Here is a 21873-nt window from a genome sequence, read left to right as displayed (position 1 = left end):
CGACTTATATACCACTTTATATACGAGTCACTAAGGCACTAAGTCATCTTTGTACAGTTAACCAAATAATATATCTCTTTAATAATATATTTATTTTTCCTAAAAAAAAAAAGAAAATAAATCCGAAAATGAACTGAACATCCTAAAATTGTCTCTGGTGACTGGTCACCGCTTTCTTTATATAAGATATATATTTTATATATTTTCTTATATAATATTTTTATTTTCAAATGAAAATATATCCGAAATGTTTCCAAATCTTGACCAAATATTCCCATTTTAGCATCCTAAATTTATCACCTGTCACCGGTGACTTCAGTCACCGCTTTCTTTGGCCGTTCGCTGTTCGATTTCTGTTCATTAGCATAGGCCACAAATATTTGTTATTGATGCTAAACAATTGACAATACAACGAACGGCAGACGACGGGACGGCAAACAAATGAAACTCAGGCAACGGCAAAAATGAGAAATAAAAAAGGCAGAAACAGAAAACAAATAAACAAACAGACGGGCGGCCGGCAAAACTTTCACTCTCGCCGAGAAGACGTAAATTCGGTTCGAACTGCGAAGATGTGAAACAACAGGCACAAAAGCAGGCAAAAGTTCAGCCAGGAAGCGAAAGGATTCCAGAAAGGGTTTGGCATTGGGATTGGGATTGGGGGTCTGGGCCCCAAGTTTCTGGCCACAGCTGCCTGTTCGTTCTGCCTGAGCCCGAAAAGTCGAGAATCGTAATCTGCGTTAATTAAATTTACCCCACCACCGTCGCCACGCAAAAGCGGGCAAATGTGAATGCGAAATTATTTATGAATCAATTTCGATAATGAATAAATTATGTCTGGAGACAGGAGCTAGCATAATGAATAATCTGGGTCCTGCATCAATTTTCGTTTGGATTTGGCTTTGGATTGGGAGTCCTCCGGGCTCAACCCTCATCAATTAGCAGAGGTCGTGTGGCAAGGTCAAAAGGCCAGGCGCAGGCGTGACCACCCAAAAAGGATACAATGTGATGCGACCAAAACAATCCGCATTTTAAAGGACACTATTTTAAAGGGTTTTACCTAAGCTTTCACTCCCCTAATTTTTATAGATTTTTTTTATAAATATAATTATATTTATTAACTCCTTTGTGGGTTTATTCCCTAGTTTGAAAAAATCTGTATCGTTTTTTTAAAATTTTTTTAAAGGTTTTTATCAAATTTTTCACTTTCCTATTTTTCTCATAATTATATATTTTAATTCCTCAAAAAACCTATTAAACTTCACAAATTATTTGCAGTGCTTCAAGGGACTTTTTCTGCCCCAAAGGGAATGGGTAACTTTTACTTTCGCTGGGCGGAAAGTTCCTCCCAATTTTTGCTTATATTTGAGTTTTTCTCCCGTAATCCTTGGCACTCGAGTCCAATTAGTGAAAACGATTCTTTACCATGCCAGCTGCTGCGTTGCGAATTAAGTTTATCCTCGGCACAAAGCACTCGAAAAAAAATGCAGTTGATTTCGATTCGATGCGATTACACACAAAAGGATCCGGGGGGGATTCGTAAAAAACTTTGAAAAAAAAAGAAATAAATAAAACGCGACACTCACGGAACGGATAACGCGGTATCGGTTCGGTTCGGTTCGAAACGAAACGGTTCGAATCGGGTTTTCGGTATATTTTTCTTAAGAGATCTCTGATCTCTCGACAACGGATCGGCGACGGTCGACCGCTGCTTGTCAGTCGCGAGTTGAAAATGCTGCCGCTCAGATGATAACGGCAGCTCATATAGGTAATAGCCGGGCCAAGCGTCGACGTCGCTGCCGCCGCGCAGCCGCAGCTGAAGAAACCGAAACCGAATCGGAATTCGGAATCCGAATCGAAACCGAAAGTGAAGAAATCTTAAAGCCCAAATGAGCCGAGGTGCCGAGCCAAAAGGGACAGCAGCCGAAGTCGAGAGATTTTCCAGTTTTGCAGCATTTTCACATCGCAGAAGAAGCTCTGAGCAACCTTGCCACTTGCCACATGGGGCAGTCCCGCACTCAAGTCCATCATCATCTCGATCTTCTCGCGCTGCCAAGTGTCATTTCTCGCCGGGGTTCGGAGTTGAAGATCCTTGTCAAAGTTCAGAGCCTTGAACACGTTAAAAAAGCGCGATTTTCGAGAGGCCCTCGACAATGTAAACATGGCAAAGTTAATGGGTTCGAATGAGCAAAAGCTTCCTCATGATCGCCAAGTGGCAGCCAGGAAATCGGAGGGAGATTCACCATGAGTTGCAAATGGGTTGTTGGATCTCAACCATATATTTCCCTTTTCTTTGTCGGAAGAGATTTCTCCTGATCGTAGGCCAAAGTTCGTAATTAAATGATTTTTATGAATTTAAAAAACAAATTAACATTTAAAATACCAGAAATATGAAAAATAGTAATTACTATAATGAAGAAACTAAGAAAAATTATATAAATATTTTCAAATAACTATTTTAAAAATTGGACAAATAAAATAAAATATAATTAAAACTTAAGACCCTTAAAAATTAATTTTTCATTGAATAACATTTTTAGTTTTATAGGAACTCAAAGAGATGACTTTTAAAACCCATTCCATTTAATTTATTTATTTGAATTCCCATCCCAAATTCAACATCGATACGGGGTCTCCATTTCTATTCCGCTAAATATGCATGTGGTATTTACATAATTTCCGTTTCATATTACTCAATAGTCGCTGAAAGTCGCAGCTGATTTTCTAGGTTGCCCAGCAGCTCGGGGATATTCATGAGCTGCTTTAATGGGCCAACCAACCGGAGTGGCAGTAGAACAATGTCAACACACTTGCCACAATGTCCGATAGTGGAACTCTCTTCGCTTCGCTTCTCTTCTTTTCTTTATTTTCATTTTTGGCTTTGGTTTTCCTACAAAGTTGAGTCATAAAAGTGCCCCTCCTCGCAGCTCGTTGAAGAAGTTGCAGCCGCCCGAGAGATCAAGTTTTCATCTCGGTGTCCAAAGGGGTTTTTCGGGGGAATGGATTTGAAGTTGAAGAGTTGCAGATGGAGATGCGCGGCCTTCGCGTGACTCGATTTCGCTTTCATTTGCATTTCTTGTGCCACTCTTTTCTCTGAGTTTGTATTTTGCCTCGACATCATCATCATCATCGTCTGCATCCCAGCAGCCTCATCATCATCACCATCGCAGCCGATGATCTTCAGTCATGGTTATCTCAAGACTCAAGACTCTCCAGGCGAAAACAAAACAAAACCCAGAAAACGGGTAAGCTGGCTTTCTCGAATCGGGGAATGATTCGAATGGGAATCGGCACTCCTGGCTCCCTTAGTTGAAAACCAGAAAGGAAGACTGCCTTTGGCATTTTGGCACCAAAACCAGAGATACTCTATCTATTGAATCTCAATTATAATTTGGTTAAAAAAATATATTTTGTGGTGCAGAAATTACAGAAAACATTCACTTGGTTACCGGGCATTTAAGGTTATTTTTTTGGTAAGTACACTGATAAATAAACGTAGTTTATTCATATTCTATTTAAATTAATTAATTTTAAATATAACAGTTTAACTTTGAATTTTATATGAAATCATTAAAATATTTAAAGTAATATTTTCCACCTTGATTAAAATATTTTCAATTTAAATTATGCAATTTAATATAAAATTTATATTCAGTTTTTTCATTTAATTTAAATATTAATAGGAATCTTTGAATGCGGTATGCAGATAAATATTTTTACTATCTTACATAGCGGAAATACCGCCTGTTAGAGTATGGAAGAAATTCGAAAATTCGCATTTGGCTGGTGACTGGCGACTGGTGACCCTCTTCCCTCTTGGCCAGGTTACCTCACAGTTGCTGTTTGGACTTCCTGCTGTTGCATCTTGCGGGTGCCGCATGGCCAGCATGTGACCAGTTGCAGCAGCAGCAGCAACAACTACTGGCAACTGGCAACATGCAGCGGCAACAGCAGCAACAACAGCAACTGCAACCAGCAACATTCAACTAAGTGGCAATATTTTTCGGCCGCATCTGTTGCCCGCCGCTGCCTTTGTCATTACACATTTAAAATATCCCCTTATATACACACTTGTATATAAATATATATATATTTTCTATATCTATTGGTGCCTGCGAGTGTGCATATATTTTTTTGTTTTTGTTTTTGGTCGCTCGCAATTATTTGCGCTTTTACTTCCTCGAGTCTTGAGTCGCCCGTTGATGGCTACTTTCGTTTCGAGCTCTAAATGGGTTCATCGGAAAGAGCCCTCCAGCTGGAAGGTGATAAGGGTCCCAAAACGAAGAACGAACTTCCAATTCCCTTTCGATTTGAAATTAGTATTATCTCAATTCCTATAAAAATTATATGAAACTTTCTAACGGCAAATAATAAAATTCTTAAAATTCCTTAAATAGCAAAATATTTAAATAGTTTCTTTCAATATTAGAATACCACATAGTTACAATAATATCATATCATATCATCTATATAGTTTACAAAACCTCTTTAAAAATAGTTACCAATTCCGCAGATGCAACTAAAAACCCCCGTTCCAAATAAAAAGTTTCCAAACCCCTTATGACATTGCCATAAATCATTGTTTTTTTATAACGAAAGGGCATTTCAGTTGATTGCATTGTTGAAACAATCGTCGGGCTGTCGGGTTTTGCATTAACCCAACTTTTGGGCCGTCAATTTCCTTGACAATTTAATCCATCTTCAAGGGGAATATTTATAAAGGGTAAAATTAAAATTAATTTATTTCGAACAACAATTTTAATTGCGATAATTAGCACATGCAACCTGATCCTCAACCCAGATCCGAGACGCAGAGCCAGAGGCACGCACAAAAAGCAAAAAACAATTGGGAAAATATTTAAAGAAGTGAAATTGCATTCCAATGTCATGAGGTGTTGCTCAGCGCGACTGATGCTGCTGTTGTTTTATTTTTTAAGCTGCTGCGCCTAGGCCTCGCCCACATTTTGGCCTCCGTTTCGGTTTCGGTTTCAGTTTCTCAGACGGAGAGAGAGCCCTTAGCTCGGCTTCAAGTGTAGCCGCACAATTATGCGGGTCCAGTCTTCCCCCTCTTTCTTCCCCTTCACCCCCTTCTTTCTCTTGCTCCGCGCTCATTCATCGGCGAGGCCTCCGAGTTTATGTCATGACGCAGGTATTACGCAATCCGCTTTCTTCTCGCTGTCTTTCATTCTCCCACAGAGGCACAGTGGTTCGCGATGGGTTAAAAACCGAAAACCACCTGATCTTGCAGGTGTTTTAGTAATATTCTTTAAATATAACATTCACATTCTAAACTAAAAAGATGTAGATATATGTAAGGTATATTTTACCAGGTATTTTAGATTTTGTATATTATAGCAATTTCTGTAGAAAATGCTGATCGAAAGATAATGGTTTCACAATAAAAGAGTTTTTTTGTAATAATTGCTATCTAAATTTTTGTTCACCTGTCAGTTTTATTTACTTTATATAAAATATATCCTTTAAAGAAGAAGTTAACTTTAAGTAAATATTTATAAAAATCTTAACACAGTCCCTGGAGTTCTTAGACCTTTTCCACCACTCCTGTCCCACTGTGCCCTGTTGCTATGACACCTGACGTTACCGTGTGTCGAAGACTTGAGACCATAAGCTCCGGCATCCCAGCAGCCCAGCATCTCAGCATCCGCTTCTTGAGGGCGATGAAGATGAAGACGAAGAGACAGATGGAGGCCAAGCCAAAGCGATTTGCAATTTGTCATGCCGCGTGCCGTGCTCCAAAAACCATTGATTGCCGAGCACAATTGCCATTTCCATTTCCATTGGCATTGCCATTGCCATTGCCTCACTTTCACAACTCTCTGGCACTTCTGCCCCCCTTTTTTTGTGTTTACTTGCTGCCGCTAGTTTGGTACTGCCACCCGAGTCTCGCAATTCGCTTTAATTAATGCTAATTAAATGCGCTTATCGCCGCGACTCGGCTTATCAGCCGGCGCCCAGCACTACAACTCCGATTCGGTTTGGCATTCCCTATCCCTATCCCAATTCCTATCCCCTCCGATATTCCCCGGGATTCCGAAACCCCATTTGCCGCATGCCTTTCAAACGCTTAATTTTATGTTAATCAGCCCAGCCATCCATTCCCCATCTTCATCGCGATTCCGTTCCCAGGCCTAATGCAAATGAGTCTCAAGTCTTCGTATTCCGCCACCCCCAACCCCCAACCCATTTCCCATTCATATTCGTACTTATGACAATCAAAAACGCAATGCAGAATAGAAAATTCATAAATATGTTTATGCAGAGCCCAGCAGTTAGGACATTTTCTGCGTAGAATCGCAAGAGGTTGGTTAGAAAAGTTATTCGGAAATTATTGGAGAAAATAATAATGAGAAATATGTGAAAAATCCCTACGAAGAAATTCAAAGGAAAATAAATACTACAATATTTTAGTTTATTTCCTAATTTTTGAGAAAATAATAGTAATAAAATGTTTTATTATTTTCTTCTTCGAAATACTTGGCTTATTTTCTTTAGTCACCAACTAAGCTCCCAACTTCTTTAGCAGCTCTTTTGTACCGACAAAGCCATACATGTAAGCCGTAAGCTAGTGACTAACTGACTTGACTCCTGCAGCCTATTGATCCAACCTTCCAAATATATGTACATATGTAGGCCGCGAGTATTCATGGATTCCGGGGGATTCCGCATAGTTAACGCATCCTCGCAAAACATTTCCTACATAAATATCTCGTTGATTAACTTTGAATTTTGGGGCGCTATGTTGGCGCTGTCAACATTTGCCATTTCAATTTGGGCGCACGCATCTCATTTGCATTCCCAATAACGCTTTGAAGGCGGAAGAGTGGGCGGTTGGGTGACTGGGTGGATTCCTCATTATGACACTTGAGTACGCCTTTTAGAAGGACTGCGAATGGGGAGAAGAAACCACTCCCAATATTCGTATTCCGTGCTCATGTGGCGTGAGCACATTTCCCAGGCAACTCGAGGTGCCGGCAGATTTATGTTGCGTTGCCGCGACGGCCATAAATTACCATATTAATCGCCGAGAGGTGTTACACTCGGAAGCGAACGGAACCAGCCCCAAAAAACCAATCCCAAGTCGAGGCAAAGATGAGATGGGCCACGCATTATGCAGCTGGCCATGTCCATAAAGCGTACGGCTATTGACTGACTGGCTGACTCCGAGTTCGGCCAAAAGAAACGCTCATCTGCTCATCTGCCGTACAGCAAGTGTCTGTCGCGGCCCTCGACTTTCACCCATTGCGCAAAATGTGTGGCCAGCCGTCGAGATCTCAAAAGCTGGAGGAGTGCCCATTGCCAACCCATCGATCGATCGCCAAAGCCAGAGAAGCCCAGAGAAAGCATTTAGGATTTATTATTTAAATGCTACATAACTCACAAAATTAATATTCCAAATTATGCAAATGCAAGTATTAGGGATTTTATACAGATTTACAACATTTTTTAAAATCTTACGTATTTTTCATTGAAAATATCAGTATTTTGACCGAAAAAATTAGTATTTTGTCCGAACAAATTGTCCAAATAAGGAGTGGAATACCTTGTTAAACTCGTAGTTAAATTCCCAAATGATTGGCATTAAAGCCTGAAAATTTTTAAATTTTGCCATTTTTCGCAAAAAATGATGATGGTACCCCTTATCAAAAAAGCGAAAATTGGATCCAAAATTATTTTTTTTAATTCATAAAAAAAGTGCACTGATATTAATTATTAGGTTGTTAGCTGCTCAAAACAGAACGCCTTTTTGATTTTGGATCATTTTTGGCCAAGTTACAGCAAAAAATCCATTGAGAAAAAAGTCAAATTTGTACAAAAAATCAAAAACCTGATTTTCCACCCAAAAAAAAGAGAATTTCGGTCATAAAAACTGAACAAATAATCCAAACACGGAGTGTCCTACATTGTTGAACTGGTTACTAAATTCCCAATTAATTGACATTTAAACCTGGAAATTTTTAAATTTTCCCAAAAGTAATGTGAATCGTTAGCCTAGGTCATAAGCTGGACAAAACAGTCGGTCTTTTAGCTGTGGCACTTAGTAAACAGAATTAAAACAAAAAACGCACAGACGATATTGCCATATTTGTTTTTTTTTCTATGGAAGTCATTATTATACATTTGTACAAGATTTTTGCCTTTTATGTATGTTACTGAGGTGTATCAAAGTACCCATCTTCAATCTGACATGTGCTTTTACATTTTTCAGCAGATAATCAAATTATAGTGTTTACCTGCGAAAGTAGCGGTAAGTTTTGTTTGCCACTTTTTTCGGTTATTTTCAACCTTTATTTATTTTGCTCATTTACTGTAGTTCGAAACTAGGCTTTATTTTGCAGTACCTATTTATAATTTATTAATCAGTAATATATATATTTACCGATTTTCTACTCCGTAAGAAGTGAAAAATTTTATTGCATGTTTTTTGTTTTAACTAATATGAATTTTATATTATTTAAATTTTACTAATAGAATAAATCCTTTAATATTTTGGATAAGTTTTCCCTTCATTTTTTACTACAAAATAATCTTAAAACCACTGCTAAAACCGGGCGACCAAAGCAAATAAAGGCTTGTGGCATGCGAAAAAGGGTCCGAGACCAAAACCAGAAAGTGTCGTCACTCTCGGAGGTAAAATGTATATTTTTCCGGGTTCGCAATTCGGGGAAGTCGTATGCTTATGTCATCCGGAGTCTGTCACCTGCAGTCGCTAATCACTCAAGTGCTTGAAATCAGACTTGAAATCCACTTGAATTCCAACGGTAGCCTGTTGTTTTGGCCGTGTTTTCCATTTCATTTCATTTCGGCCGTGTGTTCAATTAACTTTCACTGTTCGCCGGCCAACGCCTCGAGGCGCCCTTCTTCTCAACTTCCCGGCTTCTCATCGCACGCACAACACCTTCGACATGGGCGGATAACGAGGGGGGATTCAGGGGGTCAACACCTTCAATTGTCTAAAAATATTGATCAGGTAGATTGGGCACTCAACGGTTCAAAAGCCAAACAACCCGTCAATGCGAGTTGATCACCCGGGGAGATTTACTGATTTACCGATCAGAGGCGTGGCCAATTTCGATATTGTTGATGGGGGAATTGCACATACGAATGATCGAGGAAGATCGAAAGTTTTAAATAATTATATTATTAAGTTTGCCAAGCTGTTCACATCATTAGGACTCTTGATTAAATTGTTAATAATAATAATGGAAAAAAAATAATAAAATAAACTTTAGATAAATCATTTTATTGGCTAGATATAAAAATTAATTAAAAACTTTATAAAAAATTTAGGCACTAAAATTGAATAGTATTTTTGATTTTATGGGCTGGCTACACAAATATTTTAAAACAAATATTTAAGCCACTTTATCTTGGGTACTAAAAATACATCTGTGACTTTACCATTTCTAAACTGCAAAAAACCATTCAAATTTAAGAATCTGTTTGCAGGTTGGATACTCTCACTTCTAAAGCTTGATCCCTTCTCTATTGTTCCCTTCTAAGTGCCTTTAATTCACAGAAGATTTTCCTAGCCCACAATAGCCAACATTTAGCCTTGCGAAGGCATACATTTTTGACATAATCGGATTGCCTTTCGCTTCGACGTATGGTTAATTGACCAGGTATTTTCCGGCTGAAGCGGAGATCTGCTGCCATTGTTTCGCCATTAACTTGGCAGAAATTCAGAAATTCAGAGAACAAATGCAGCTCACAAATAGAAGGCAAAACCGAAGTCTTGGTGGTGGTGCAGTTGCAGTTGCATATGCGGCGTTCTGTTTGTTCCCAGCACCACCAGCCATTCTTATCCCTGAAACCCCGAAACCACCCACGGCACAGTGGAATGCAAGGCCGCAAATAGTTGAAAAAAACCCTAAATCAACGTGGCAAAGTGATATATTAAATATAATTCATTTAATATTAATATTATCCAGTAGCAAGCAAGCTAAATATTTAATTATAAAAGTCTAGAATTATTTACTTATAATATTGAAGTTCCTACCCACTGTGCAACGGACATGGACATCGCTGTCATGGAAACTTCGAGTTCTGAGAGTTCCAGCAGCTTGGGATCGAGCATCGAGCAGCAGCTGATTATGCGCTGTATGCTTTGTGTTTGATATGTCATAAGCTTGTTTGTTTGCTCTGCATGCAAAATGCAGTGCGAAAGCTGTCGATTCCAGAGACCAGAATCACTCAGAAAAAAAATGTAAAATACTAGAGAAAGGTAAAAAAATGGTAAAAAAAATACAAATATTCTTAGTATAAGCCCCTTTTTATGAACAGTTCAGTTCAAGATCAGATAAGACCATTTGCTATGGAATTTCAATTTCAATTTATAAATTCAATTTATATATTATTAAATATTATAAACTCAACCACCAGTCACTAAGATTGTTGATAAGGAAACCGTTTTCAGATGACTTTGCTGATGATCGATAGCATTTCTTTCAGTGCAGGTCTTGCTGCCCGAGGGGTTGATAGTCAGTTGCCCAAGAAGCGCCAGCCACATGCGAATTTTATTCTGTATTATTATTATTTTCCTCGGTTTTCGCATCTTTTCCTGTCGCTGTCGCTTTGCCGCTGTGTTGTATTTGTTGTGTTGGTATTTGGTTTTTGGGCGAAAGTGCAAACAGCAGCAGCAGCGCTCTCGAAATGTGCAAATATCTGCCAGTGGGCTCCCAGGTCGCCTCCGCCTCTTTCCACCATCCACATGCACATCCACATCCACCATATTTCCACTATCATTTGGAGCACGCAACTGCGGTCTTTTCGGTCTTGAATGGTTGGTTTGCATGGGGTGCCAAAATCAAATAACATTTGCCGTAATTACACAAGTACTCAACTATATTTATGCTTATTTATTTATTTGCACAATCGCACACACAAGCTGCAGGCGATGTCTTCGGATCAGCCGTGGACCAAAAAGACTCTGGACTCGGGGCTATGGAACCCCGAACCCTGTGTCCCCACTTTCCTCGCCACATTTTTGCAAATATATATGCAAATATTTTCACATCTCAAGGCACTTCCACTTCCGCACCTTTCGCCCAACAAATGCCCTAGCACTCGATCACTTATGTTCAATAATACAACATCTTTTGATCTCAGAGAAGGGTTTACGCTTTTACGCATTATGTGAATAATTTTTAAACATAGAATGAAAAATAATAATAGATTAAAGAAATAATATTATTAAGTTAAGGGGAAATGATTTTGAATAGATTTCAAAAACAAAATTCCACGTATTTCGAGTTGCTACAGAGTTTTATTAGGTGTAATTAAATAGAAAATAGTTATAAAATAATAGTCAATAAACAAAAATTATTAATATAAATAATATTAAGTATTATTATTTTTAATAGATTTTAAAAATTTGAAATGGATGCTTTTGAATAGAAAATAATGGTCTAATACAACTTTTGTCACTGGTTTTAAGGATTAGACTTAATATATATATGATATAACTAAGATATAGACGAAGAGCCATCTCACAGTTGCGTTTGCAGTTGTCACCAAGGTCAGAGTATGCAAATTTCGCAGTGCCTACAGCAATGTTTACCGTGTTTCGAGTTCCCGGCAGCCCTGCTATTGACTTTGGGATGGTGATTTTGCATCGTAGCCCCATTTCGAATCTCCAAACTCAAATCCCCATTTCCATTCCCATTGCCATTGCCCCTCGGATATCTCGACACGCTTTCCCACTGTTTCAGACTGTTTTGTTTGTCTACCTGTTGTCTGTTTAGAGTTGGTCTTGGGCTGTCTTCAGAGGTAAAGCCCCCCTCCCTCCATAATTGAAATGCAAATAACGAGATAAGAAAATAAAGCAAAAAAAAGGGCAAATCAAGTGCAAGAGAGCTCATATTTTTGGGAACCCAACCTTAGCAAACCCAAACCCATGATGCAATTACCCGCAATGGGCCACTTAACACTTGGGCGTGATCATCGGATCAACAAAAACCCAAAAACAGGGGTTGCATAAAATGATGTCCGGGATTGGAGCTCAGGAAAAAAGTACTGGACAAAAAGAGGCTAAGCCGAAAGATAAACTAAAGCGATTCGCTTGCGCCGCTTGTTAGATGTTTATCCAGCGATCCCTCCTCGTTTTGCTTAGCTTATTTGTTGTTCAATTGGTCAAGAGAAAAGCGCTGGTAATCAGCGGACCAGCGATCAGCTCCCTAACGATAATGGGAAAAGGGCGAGGGGAGCGGCATTTCATAACTCCGAAATAAGTGAACTGAAAGATGTTACAACTGAAAGATGGGTACGCATGGGGAAAAAGCTGAAGCTGAAGTTTTCCCCATGTATTAAATAATATATCTGAAGTTTTTTGGCCACCCATTATAAATAGGAAATACACAAGTTCGCCAAACGAGTTGTAATAGTATTTATGGCATTTTTATAGCATCTTTTTTTTTTATTATTTCTAAACTTGTAATAATAATTATTAAATTTTTTACAAGCAGTAAAAATATTTTATTAATATTTAATATTAATGTATTTTTTTTTCTCTGCGAAGGTGTGTATTATTTTTGCGATTGTGACTCTTAATTAATAATTAGTAAAATATAATAGCACTACATAATTATTTCAGTCAAATCCCCGTTGAAAAGTTGGCCCCCAGGGAAGCTTATGCAACTGCTATCGGAGCCTATCGCCTATCGATTGGGCGACAGAGCTTTGCATAATTTTATTGGCCCAAAAAAGGGGGGCAAACAATTAAAGGGCAAACAAAATACAAAATATTGCCCCCGGCAGTGGCAACAGAGGAACATGGCAGCCACGCTGATGACAATGACATCGTCGCTGCTTGTCGTTGGTCAATTTCATTGTGTTGACTTTGTAATAGCAGCAGCAGCCCCGCAACGCAACGAACAATAAACATGGGACAATAAACAACAAACAAATCAGCCAACAATAGTGGGCAAATCAAATTATTTAGTCTGAATCTAGGAGAACACCCAAAAAATCTGCAAATCAATTTGACCCAAGTTGAAAATAAATTTCAAAATAAAATGTGGCACAACTTTCCTCTTTGTTATCGGCGGCTGTAAAAGGCCCCCATGTGATGTCATATTCGTGCTATCTTGTATCTCCAGCGAATTTATGTTCGTAATGTCGGTAATGAACGAAACAACTTGGAAAAGTGTCAGGAATTTGATTGGGAAGGCAAAAGTTTGATCACAGAATTCTATAATCGATACTAGAAATTATAAAAAATGTATTTTAAAGAGGCCAACTTTTTTATAAGAAACTTCCTATAAATAAATATTTTGAGATCATTTTTATTACTGCTACTTCACTATTACTTAACTCAAGTAAACTGACTTTAATTGGACAAGATTATGATTTTAAGCAAATAGATTGATTTATTAAACTCTGGCAAACATAATTATTTGCACAAAATCTTGAAACCTTTTGGCAACCTTGTATATCTTTTTAGGTAAGTGGTACTAATCAAAACGAATAGTTTTCCAAGAAAATCGCATATCGCCGTGCAGAACTGAGAACTGAGCTGGAAACTGCCTTCAGATTGAACTCAACGATGGAAACTTGCCGAAACAAACACAGTTGCCAAGCAGTTGGCTCACATCCCTTTATAGTTAAACGGGGCCCTCGGCAGATACTTGGATACTTGGAAGCCGAGATACTTGGGGCAGATACTCAGCTCAGATACTTGGATGAACAGTGGAGCAGTGGTCCCTCGAGCCGGCAACTAACTGGCTTCCTTCCTCAAAGTAATTAAGCCGAAAAAGTACGAGTATCTCGTATCCATGAGATACCCATGCTCATAGCCATAGCCATAGCCATAGCCGTGCCATCTCATATCCGCAGTAACCGAGCTTTTGTATCTGCAACTGGAGAGTTGCTCTCTTGACGCATTTGCATGCTTATTACTTATTCTTTATGCCGTTTGTTTGTTTGCTCTCATTTGGCCATTTTCATTTCCATCCCCCCAGAACTCTCTTTTTGGTCCTGGGTTCGACTCCTCGTCTCTTGTCATAATTCCGAGCATTTAACATGTTTCTCTTGTCCAAATTGTCAGAGTTGTCAACTTGTTTATTGCATTTCAGTTTGTCATATAAGCCAGAGAGCTGAGCGATGTGGGTGCGGGGTTCTTTGGGCCAAAACACTTGGATGGACAAGCTTACGACTCATCCCATGGAACCCCCCCGCCTTCCATCCCCACCCACCAAAAAGTTTTCATTGACGTTGATGAAGTTGTAGCTGCTGCTGCTGCTGCCTTTTGTGGCTTTTGCATTTTATAGAAACTGTCAAATAATAAAGCTAATTTGCATATTTTCCGCAGAGCAGCGGTGGCGTTTTCTTTTCTCTCTCGGAAAAACGGAAAACGGAAAAACGATGTGTGAGTCAGATTTCAGTTCTCAGTTTATCTCCAGCTGCAGGCATTACTATAATACACAGTATATTTGAATGGAATGCCCCCCGCATTCCTCAGGATCTCATATGAATTCGTCTTATTATACCCTTGCAGAGGGTATTATGATTTCAGTCAGAAGTTTGCAACGCAGTGAAGGAGACGTATCCGACCCCATAAAGTATATATATTCTTGATCAGCATCACTAGACGAGTCGATCTAGCCATGTCCGTCTGTCCGTCTGTCCGTCTGTCCGTCTGTCCGTCTGTCCGTCTGTCCGTCTGACCGTCTGTCCGTCTGTCCGTCTGTCCGTCTGTCTGTTTCTACGCAAACTAGTCTCTCAGTTTTTGAGCTATCGGGATAAAACTTTCCCAAAAGTCTTCTTTCTATTGCAGGTAGTATATATGTCGGAGCCGACCGGATCGGACAACTATATCTTATAGCTCCCATAGGAACAATCGGAAAAAAAAAACTTTAAAAAATTCTAACTTCGGTGTTTTTTGAAATATTACCTTCTACTTTTGGGGATGTTATTTTTTTAATATTTCTGAATTTCGAATTAATTATTTAAAAAATCGGACTACTATATCATATAGCTGCCATAGGAACGATCGGAAAATTAATGGAAAAGTAATAGGAAATAAATTCTAGCTTCTTTGGTTTTTGTTGTATTATCTTCTACTCTAGAATATGACTCTTTTTAAATATTTCCGAATTTCAATTTTAATTTTATCGAAATCGGACGACTATATCATATAGCTGCCATAGGAACGATCGGAAAATTAATGGAAAAGTAATAGGAAATAAATTCTAGCTTCTTTGGTTTTTATTGTATTATCTTCTACTCTAGGATATGACTCTTTTTAAATATTTCCGAATTTCAATTTTAATTTAATCAAAATCGGACGACTATATCATATAGCTGCCATAGGAACGATCGGAAAATTAATGGAAAATTAATAGGAAATAAATTCTAGCTTCTTTGGTTTTTATTGTATTATCTTCTACTCTAGGATATGACTCTTTTTAAATAATTCCGAATTTCAATTTTAATTTGATCAAAATCGGACGACTATATCATATAGCTGTCATAGGAACCATCGGAAAATTAATGATAAATATTAGAAAATTGAACATTTTTGCGATTTGTTAATTAATAGGAATGATCTGCAAGGGTATATAAGCTTCGGCTGGCCGAAGCTAGCTTCCTTTCTTGTTTTTTCATCGCCTTAATAATGAACCTTCTTTATGGGGGACAAGTTGTTAACGGAGACTACAATTTAATTACGGCCTTCGGAATATTAGATTTATGAAACACCAGCTTGAAAACATAATTCCACTTCGAGCGATGGCACTTGTTATCCTATTATTTTGTTTAAATATTGGCATTTTTACATTTTGTCTGCAAATAACTTATGTAAATATGGGCCAAACATAAACAAACCACCATCATCGCACACACAAACAAACACATAGAAGAACTCCTGAGAGCACAAATATTGGTTTTGTGTCCCACACAACAAGGCAATAACAACTAGAGCAATAAAAATAACAATAATAATAATATTAACAGCGGCAACAGCGGCTCAACAACGGCACTCGTTAGTCAACATATTTCTAATAAACAAAATATTCACGTTGTAATAATAAATTGTACATGACATTCAACATAATTTACGTGAAGAAGTGTTTTTATATTTAAGTTTAAATTAATACAGAAAACGAGTGTGGGAACTTTACTTTCTGCATTTTCGAGTGCTTGCATTCTATTATTTGCTCATAACTTTTTAAGAAATGGTCCAATTTAAAAATTTTCTTCTACATTTCGATAGGTATTATTAAACGCAACAAAATGACATTAACACTTTTCAAAAATTTATAAAGATGTGGGCGCCAGGCTTTTTTAACTTTTAATTCTTTTTAAGGGTTTAGCACACTTCCTTTAATTTAGCACACAAATTTAGATAACTAATCACCATTCACACTTTCCAATATGAAAATATAATTCCACTGGCGGAAGTTAAAGCGTGGTCCCATTGCGTTTTTGGTTTTTGGCCGGCACATAAATCAAAGCGCCCACAAATAAATAAATATTTAAAACAAAACAAAATGCCTTTTCGATGGCCCTTTCATCGCCGTGCATTGTTTACGAGTTTAATTTTGCATATGCCCGGTGGACACGGCCCCCTTGGAAAGGTTGGACCCCCTTTCGCCGTCATCCAAATTGGCCAGAAAGGAATTTCAGTTGCGGCATCCATTTTTGTGGTCGAGAGCAGTCGAAGGTGGTAACAGGTAACTGGTAGGCGGGGGCATCTGGGCGTGGCAGGTGTTTAATTGAGGTCACTCAAGTCGCGGACTGGAAAGTGGTCGTCGCCCAAGAAGCACAAGTGACCTGTTTACCCGCAAGACGCAAACGAAAACGAACACGAACCTCAAGATACTCGTTTAAAGGGGGAGAGAGCGAGATAAATTCCGGCGAAACGAAAACGAAAACCAATAAATAAGCCGCAGATGGAAAGAGAGAGGGAGATGGTAAAAGTAATGCCCCGTCCGCGGTTACGTCACAAGTATCTATCAGATACGCGCACGTAGCGCCGCTCGATCGCCGCTGCACAGTGGTTACGCTGCTTACGAATACTTTTACGAATTTCGGTTTTTATTTTTGTCTTATTAATCTATTTATCATTGGTCTTTAGATTTTATATTGCAATTTTTAAAACGAGAAAAAGAAAAAAAAATGTTTTTGTTGTCTAAAATTTGAATCCGTTTTTCCACCCTAAAATATCAGTATTTTTGCCGAAATAAAAGAAATAATAGCCCAAAATGGGTGTGTCATACCTTTTTGAACTCGTAGTTTAATTCTGAATCGATTTGCGTTCCAATCTGGACATTTTAATTTTTTGTCATTTTTTGCAAAAAATCATGATGTAACCCCTTATAAAAATTTCGAAAATTTGTGAAAATTTTTATTTTTCCAAAAGTGATGGGGATCGTTAGTTTAGGTTGTTAGCGGTTCAAAACAGTCGGTCGCGTAGCTCTCGACCTTGATTTGTCCAAATTACGGCTAAAAAACCGAAAAAAAAGTTTACTTTTGTTAGACAAATTCAAATCCATTTTTCCCCCCTTTTTTTTTGCTGAGAAGTCTTTTTGTCACAATTACCACTGTGCAGCGCCTGGTTATCTCATTGTTCTCAATGCCCTCATTGTTTTTGGGTCTGCGGAGCTAAGCTTACAAAGTGAGATAGGTGTAGATATAGGTAGGAGAAAGGTATTCTAAAATTGCTAGGAGGCTTTTGGAACCTTAAATTTTCAAGATAATATTTTTACAGCCAACATTTTGTCCAGTGAATGCAAAATTCATACAGCAAACTGACTTGCTTACAGATTAACGTGTTGTAAGGGGTTTCCCTCCCACCGATGTTGCGACACTGCGTGCGTGAGATCCAAATAGAGGGCGGCCCATGCCCATGCCCATCCATCTTGTTATCCACAAGTACGCATTTGTGTCTCTAGGGATATAGATGTATATCTGCATCGCCATCAACATCTGCAGCAGGTGATGACATCACTTGTGTAATTTTTTGTGTCCGAATGACAAGCGGATTTGCATCAAAAACGTGCAACAAATTTACAAGATAATCAACACGGAGCACATAACGAGATACACGTACTGACAGATACTCAGATACTCGACTCGAGTCAGTTGCAAATGCAAATGGAAATCAACATTGAAATGGGAATGAAAATGAATGAAAACGACAGTGCATTTCATATTTGTTTTCGGTTGTTTCGGCTGTTGTTTTTTAAAAGGAAGGGCTGCCCCCATGAAAACTGAAAACTTTTCGCTTTCATCGGCTTTGGGCTCTCGGCATTCAAATTGCGCTTGACCAGGCTCAAAAAGCAGCTGTCGGTGGCAGTTAATTAAATGAAATTACACTTGGGAGCCATTTCGGTTTTCGGCAAAGGGACTTTCGCCTGCTGCATCGAGATTATCGCGGGAGAAAGTGGTTGGGGATCGAAATTGAGATTGGGCGGGGTTTTTGGTTGATCTCTTCGAGATCTTTTAGCTTCTAGAATGTAAATCTGATTTCTGCAATCACAAGCCATTAGCATAATGGCCAGAGATCGATCAATTAGCAGCTCTTTCGGGGGCTCAATCAAAATGAAACACTTTTACTTTGCTTTTCGCGTTTCGCTTTAACAACGATTAACAACCCAAACACCGAAATCCGAAATCTCAAATAACGAACCCAAATCATAAGCAACAACAAGAAATGATGTTTGTTTTATGCGCATAATTCGAAATTTATTTAATGTCTTATTAATTTTACATAAGCGAGCGCTTCCGCGAGTCTGGGAAAATACCCTGGGATAACTTTGAGGCAGATGAGATGAGATGGAGCAATTAACAGGCGGAGCTGAAGTGGAAAAGTAAAAGTTAAAAAAAAAACACACAGGTTGCAGCTGCAGGTGGCAAGCGACCGATTTCGCTGCCGATCGACAAAGAGATTTGAGAACTGAATTTTGAGTTTCGAGTTTGAATTTCGAATCTGAGTGCGTGGGAGTTTTCGGCTGAGTTTTGCCAATCAAGTTGCCAGCCCAATCGAACCGAACCAAACCGAAACAATAAAATAAAATAAAGCAAAGCCCTCAATTTGGTTCACATTTGGCGGCCCCCGTAACTTTCGATGTTTTCTGCTTTTTTGGGTCTGCTGGAAAGCTGAAATCCGAGATCTCAGCCTCAACTTGTCGTGCTGTCTGAAGAGCCATCAAAGCATCAAATCAAATTATATATGAATTTGTCACAAGTTGAAAGCGAAAGCCCAGACAAGCGTCCGCCACTCGATCGCTGGTTTTATAAAGGTTTCCTTTGTTGCAGTCCACATTCGGCAGTGCCAGCATCAGCATCATCACTCGGCACCCAGACACTCGTCACTCGAATTTTTGTTCCAGGAAAGATAAACAAAATACCCCCAAGGAATCCCAGATGTTGCGCATACGCAGTGTGGACCACGTTCTACTGATCGTTCTGGCGGCAGTCGCTTTTGTGGCGGCAAAACAAGAGAGTGCATGTAAGTAGCAGGGAAAAAATACGCAAAAATACTATAACTACTTTACTGGCATACAAAAATAATTATCCATTAATTGCCCTATTTATAAACAAATATTTAATAATAACATGAACATTTTTCCCTATTTTTTGCAAAGGTTATTTTTCTATAAATTGTATAGCTTACACATAAATAAAATACTCAAATAAATAAATTTCAATTATAGAAATACTTTAAATATTTTAAAATCAGAAATTGGTTTAAAAAATTGTGTCTTAATCCAAAAGATAAGCTTTACGAAATTCTAATTATTAAAAAAAATACATAAAACTAAAAAAAAGCGTTGCTAAATTTTAACTATTATTATTGATTTACGTTTAATTCGATGGCTTTTTTTATGAGATTTTCAATAATACTAATAAAATACAAAACTAAAAAAATATGAGAAGCAACTTCTGACTCTCGAGTTCATCATAGCAAGTAAATAACCTATTTGTTTTTGATCTTTAAGCGCGTCAATTTGGCGGTCAGAACTTCGGCAACAACCTGGGTCCCTCCTTCGGGTCATCGGGGGCCGGGGGTTTCGGTGGACTGGGACCTGGTTCCGGAGCTGCCGGATTTCCGGGACAGGGCTACGGACCACCGATACAACAGCCTCCGATTCAACAGCCTGGCTGCCCGCTGTGCGACTCGTCGGTCTACTCCTACTGCTCCCACAAGATGGTCCACGATGCCTGTTGCTGCGATTTTCCAGGTAATTAATCAAGGAAATCAGGGGTGCGAAAGCCTCTGGCCACATTATTTATGCACGCTCTTTAATCGTCTTTTTTTTTGGATTTATTAATTTGATTTCATTTGCATTTCCATTCAATAGCAGCGCAGTTGCGACCTCCCCAGTGTTTGTACTACGACTGCTCGCTGCTGTATGCCAAATCCTGTTACGAACACGCCCTCATCAAGAACTGCTGCTGCAATAATCCCTACTGACGCAGAAATATGGGATATGGACGTATCGTAGAGCGCAGCCAAGTGATTTGTTTGCTTAATTTATTTATTCAATACCAATCCCAATCGCAATCCATTTAAAATGCATGTGCATGTGCGCCGCGAACAGATTAATTTTTAAATCAAATTCTTGCGACGCTAAATTAAATTAAATTAAGTAAATTATTTGAAACGTTAGTTGTGTTAGCTTTGATTACTGGCTAATTGGATGAAGAGAAGGAACACGGAATTGGCTTTAAAAACGGGGGATTTATTAATGGGCTTACGAGTCAGAGCCACAAAAAAATAAATTTAATGCAGTTAATTAATCACACATTACTTAAATATTTCTACATACTTATTAAAACAATATTTACCATTTTGATAATCATAAAAACCCCAGTTTAGTAGGCTTAAAAATGCCCCCATTAGCGAGAAAATATTACGAAAAACTTTGGCCATGTTTTTCGGCACAAAACATGATTTAATTTTTGAAATTTTTTATTTCTAAGCCGTAAATTAAATACATTCTGCAACTGGATGCCAACTTGTTCGCCGGATTATTCGGCATTAAAAATGTGTTCGATTAATTCATGGCTTTTGTTTTCATTTTCATTTCACCTACTCGCTGCCTCTGCCTCATTTATCAATTGTCGTGCTCCGCGATATTAGCATAATGAATGTTTTCTCTCCAGATTAATTGATTTTTAATACGCAGCCAAACTACAGATTTTTTATTTCATTATCTAATCCCAAATTATGTGGCTTAATAAATTATTTATATGGCCATAAAGTATAAAACTTTCCATTTACACGCACATTTAAATTTAAATTAATTAGTTGCAGCAGCAAACACGACCAATTGTGAATAAATAAGGCCCAAGAAACCGAAATAAACAAAAATGCGATAATTTTTTCTTTTCTTTTTTCCCGCTGGAGAAATAAAAACAAATCCAGCAAAGTCTGGAAATTTTGTTGTCGATTATTAGATGACAGCAACAAAAAAAAACACATTCAGAAGATAATAACAACGACTCAAAACTTCTCTGGCTTTCTTCAGTCCCTCTCCATAAATCTAAAATTATAAATATAAAAATCTCTCGTAATCCACACAGCAGAAACAGCGCTGCGAAAAATTTAAATCCAAGGCGCGGCAAGAAATATTAGCATATTACATAAGAATTTTCACTTTCATTTAGTATGACGAAGATTCAGATTCCACTCCCCTCGATTCCATTCCATTTGAGCCAACTTTGAGATGACGAAGACGCCTCTCGGCAAATACTTTTTGCTTGATTAGCATAAATCTCTATATTAAGTGGCTCGACTTGCTTTGCCCCTTCTGTATATTTTCTTCTTTTTTGGGAATTTTTTAGTGGATAGAGGGGGGATGTCCGACTAACAGGCGGCAAGGCCGTTTGCCGTTTGCTGATGGAGAAAGC

General features: G+C 38.4%; 2 protein-coding genes across 3 annotated transcripts in view; one reads left to right on the top strand and one right to left on the bottom strand.

The window, feature by feature from the left end:
• The window catches only part of LOC108056115 (uncharacterized), a 94399-nt gene that overhangs the window by 6296 nt on the left and 66230 nt on the right, over positions 1–21873 (bottom strand). The window contains exon 1 of one of the 2 annotated variants that reach the window (XM_017139793.3): positions 1426–1750. The exons of the other annotated variant lie outside the window; for it this stretch is intronic. Within the exon in view, the coding sequence (XP_016995282.2) occupies positions 1426–1428 (3 nt within the window). The 5' untranslated portion in view covers positions 1429–1750. Of the gene's footprint in view, positions 1–1425; positions 1751–21873 lie in introns of those variants that run through there. 2 annotated transcript variants of the gene reach the window in all.
• LOC108056033 (uncharacterized) lies at positions 19221–20629 on the top strand. The gene is made up of 3 exons (XM_017139644.3): positions 19221–19468; positions 19959–20201; positions 20322–20629. Exons 1-3 carry the CDS (start codon positions 19384–19386, stop codon positions 20432–20434), a joined length of 441 nt encoding a protein of 146 aa, XP_016995133.2. The 5' UTR covers positions 19221–19383; the 3' UTR covers positions 20435–20629.

This window comes from Drosophila takahashii, chromosome X (assembly GCF_030179915.1).
Source record: "Drosophila takahashii strain IR98-3 E-12201 chromosome X, DtakHiC1v2, whole genome shotgun sequence".
Classification (NCBI taxonomy): Eukaryota; Metazoa; Arthropoda; class Insecta; order Diptera; family Drosophilidae; genus Drosophila; species Drosophila takahashii.
This window is presented reverse-complemented; position numbering and strand designations above follow the sequence as displayed.

Excerpts from the sequence above, each read along its gene's own strand:
- LOC108056033 (XM_017139644.3), top strand. The coding sequence starts at position 19,384 with ATGTTGCGCATACGCAGTGTGGACCACGTTCTACTGATCGTTCTGGCG. Across the intron at positions 19,469-19,958 it reads GGCAAAACAAGAGAGTGCAT|CGCGTCAATTTGGCGGTCAG; the intron begins GTAAGTAGCAGG and ends TTGATCTTTAAG. Across the intron at positions 20,202-20,321 it reads CTGTTGCTGCGATTTTCCAG|CAGCGCAGTTGCGACCTCCC; the intron begins GTAATTAATCAA and ends TCCATTCAATAG.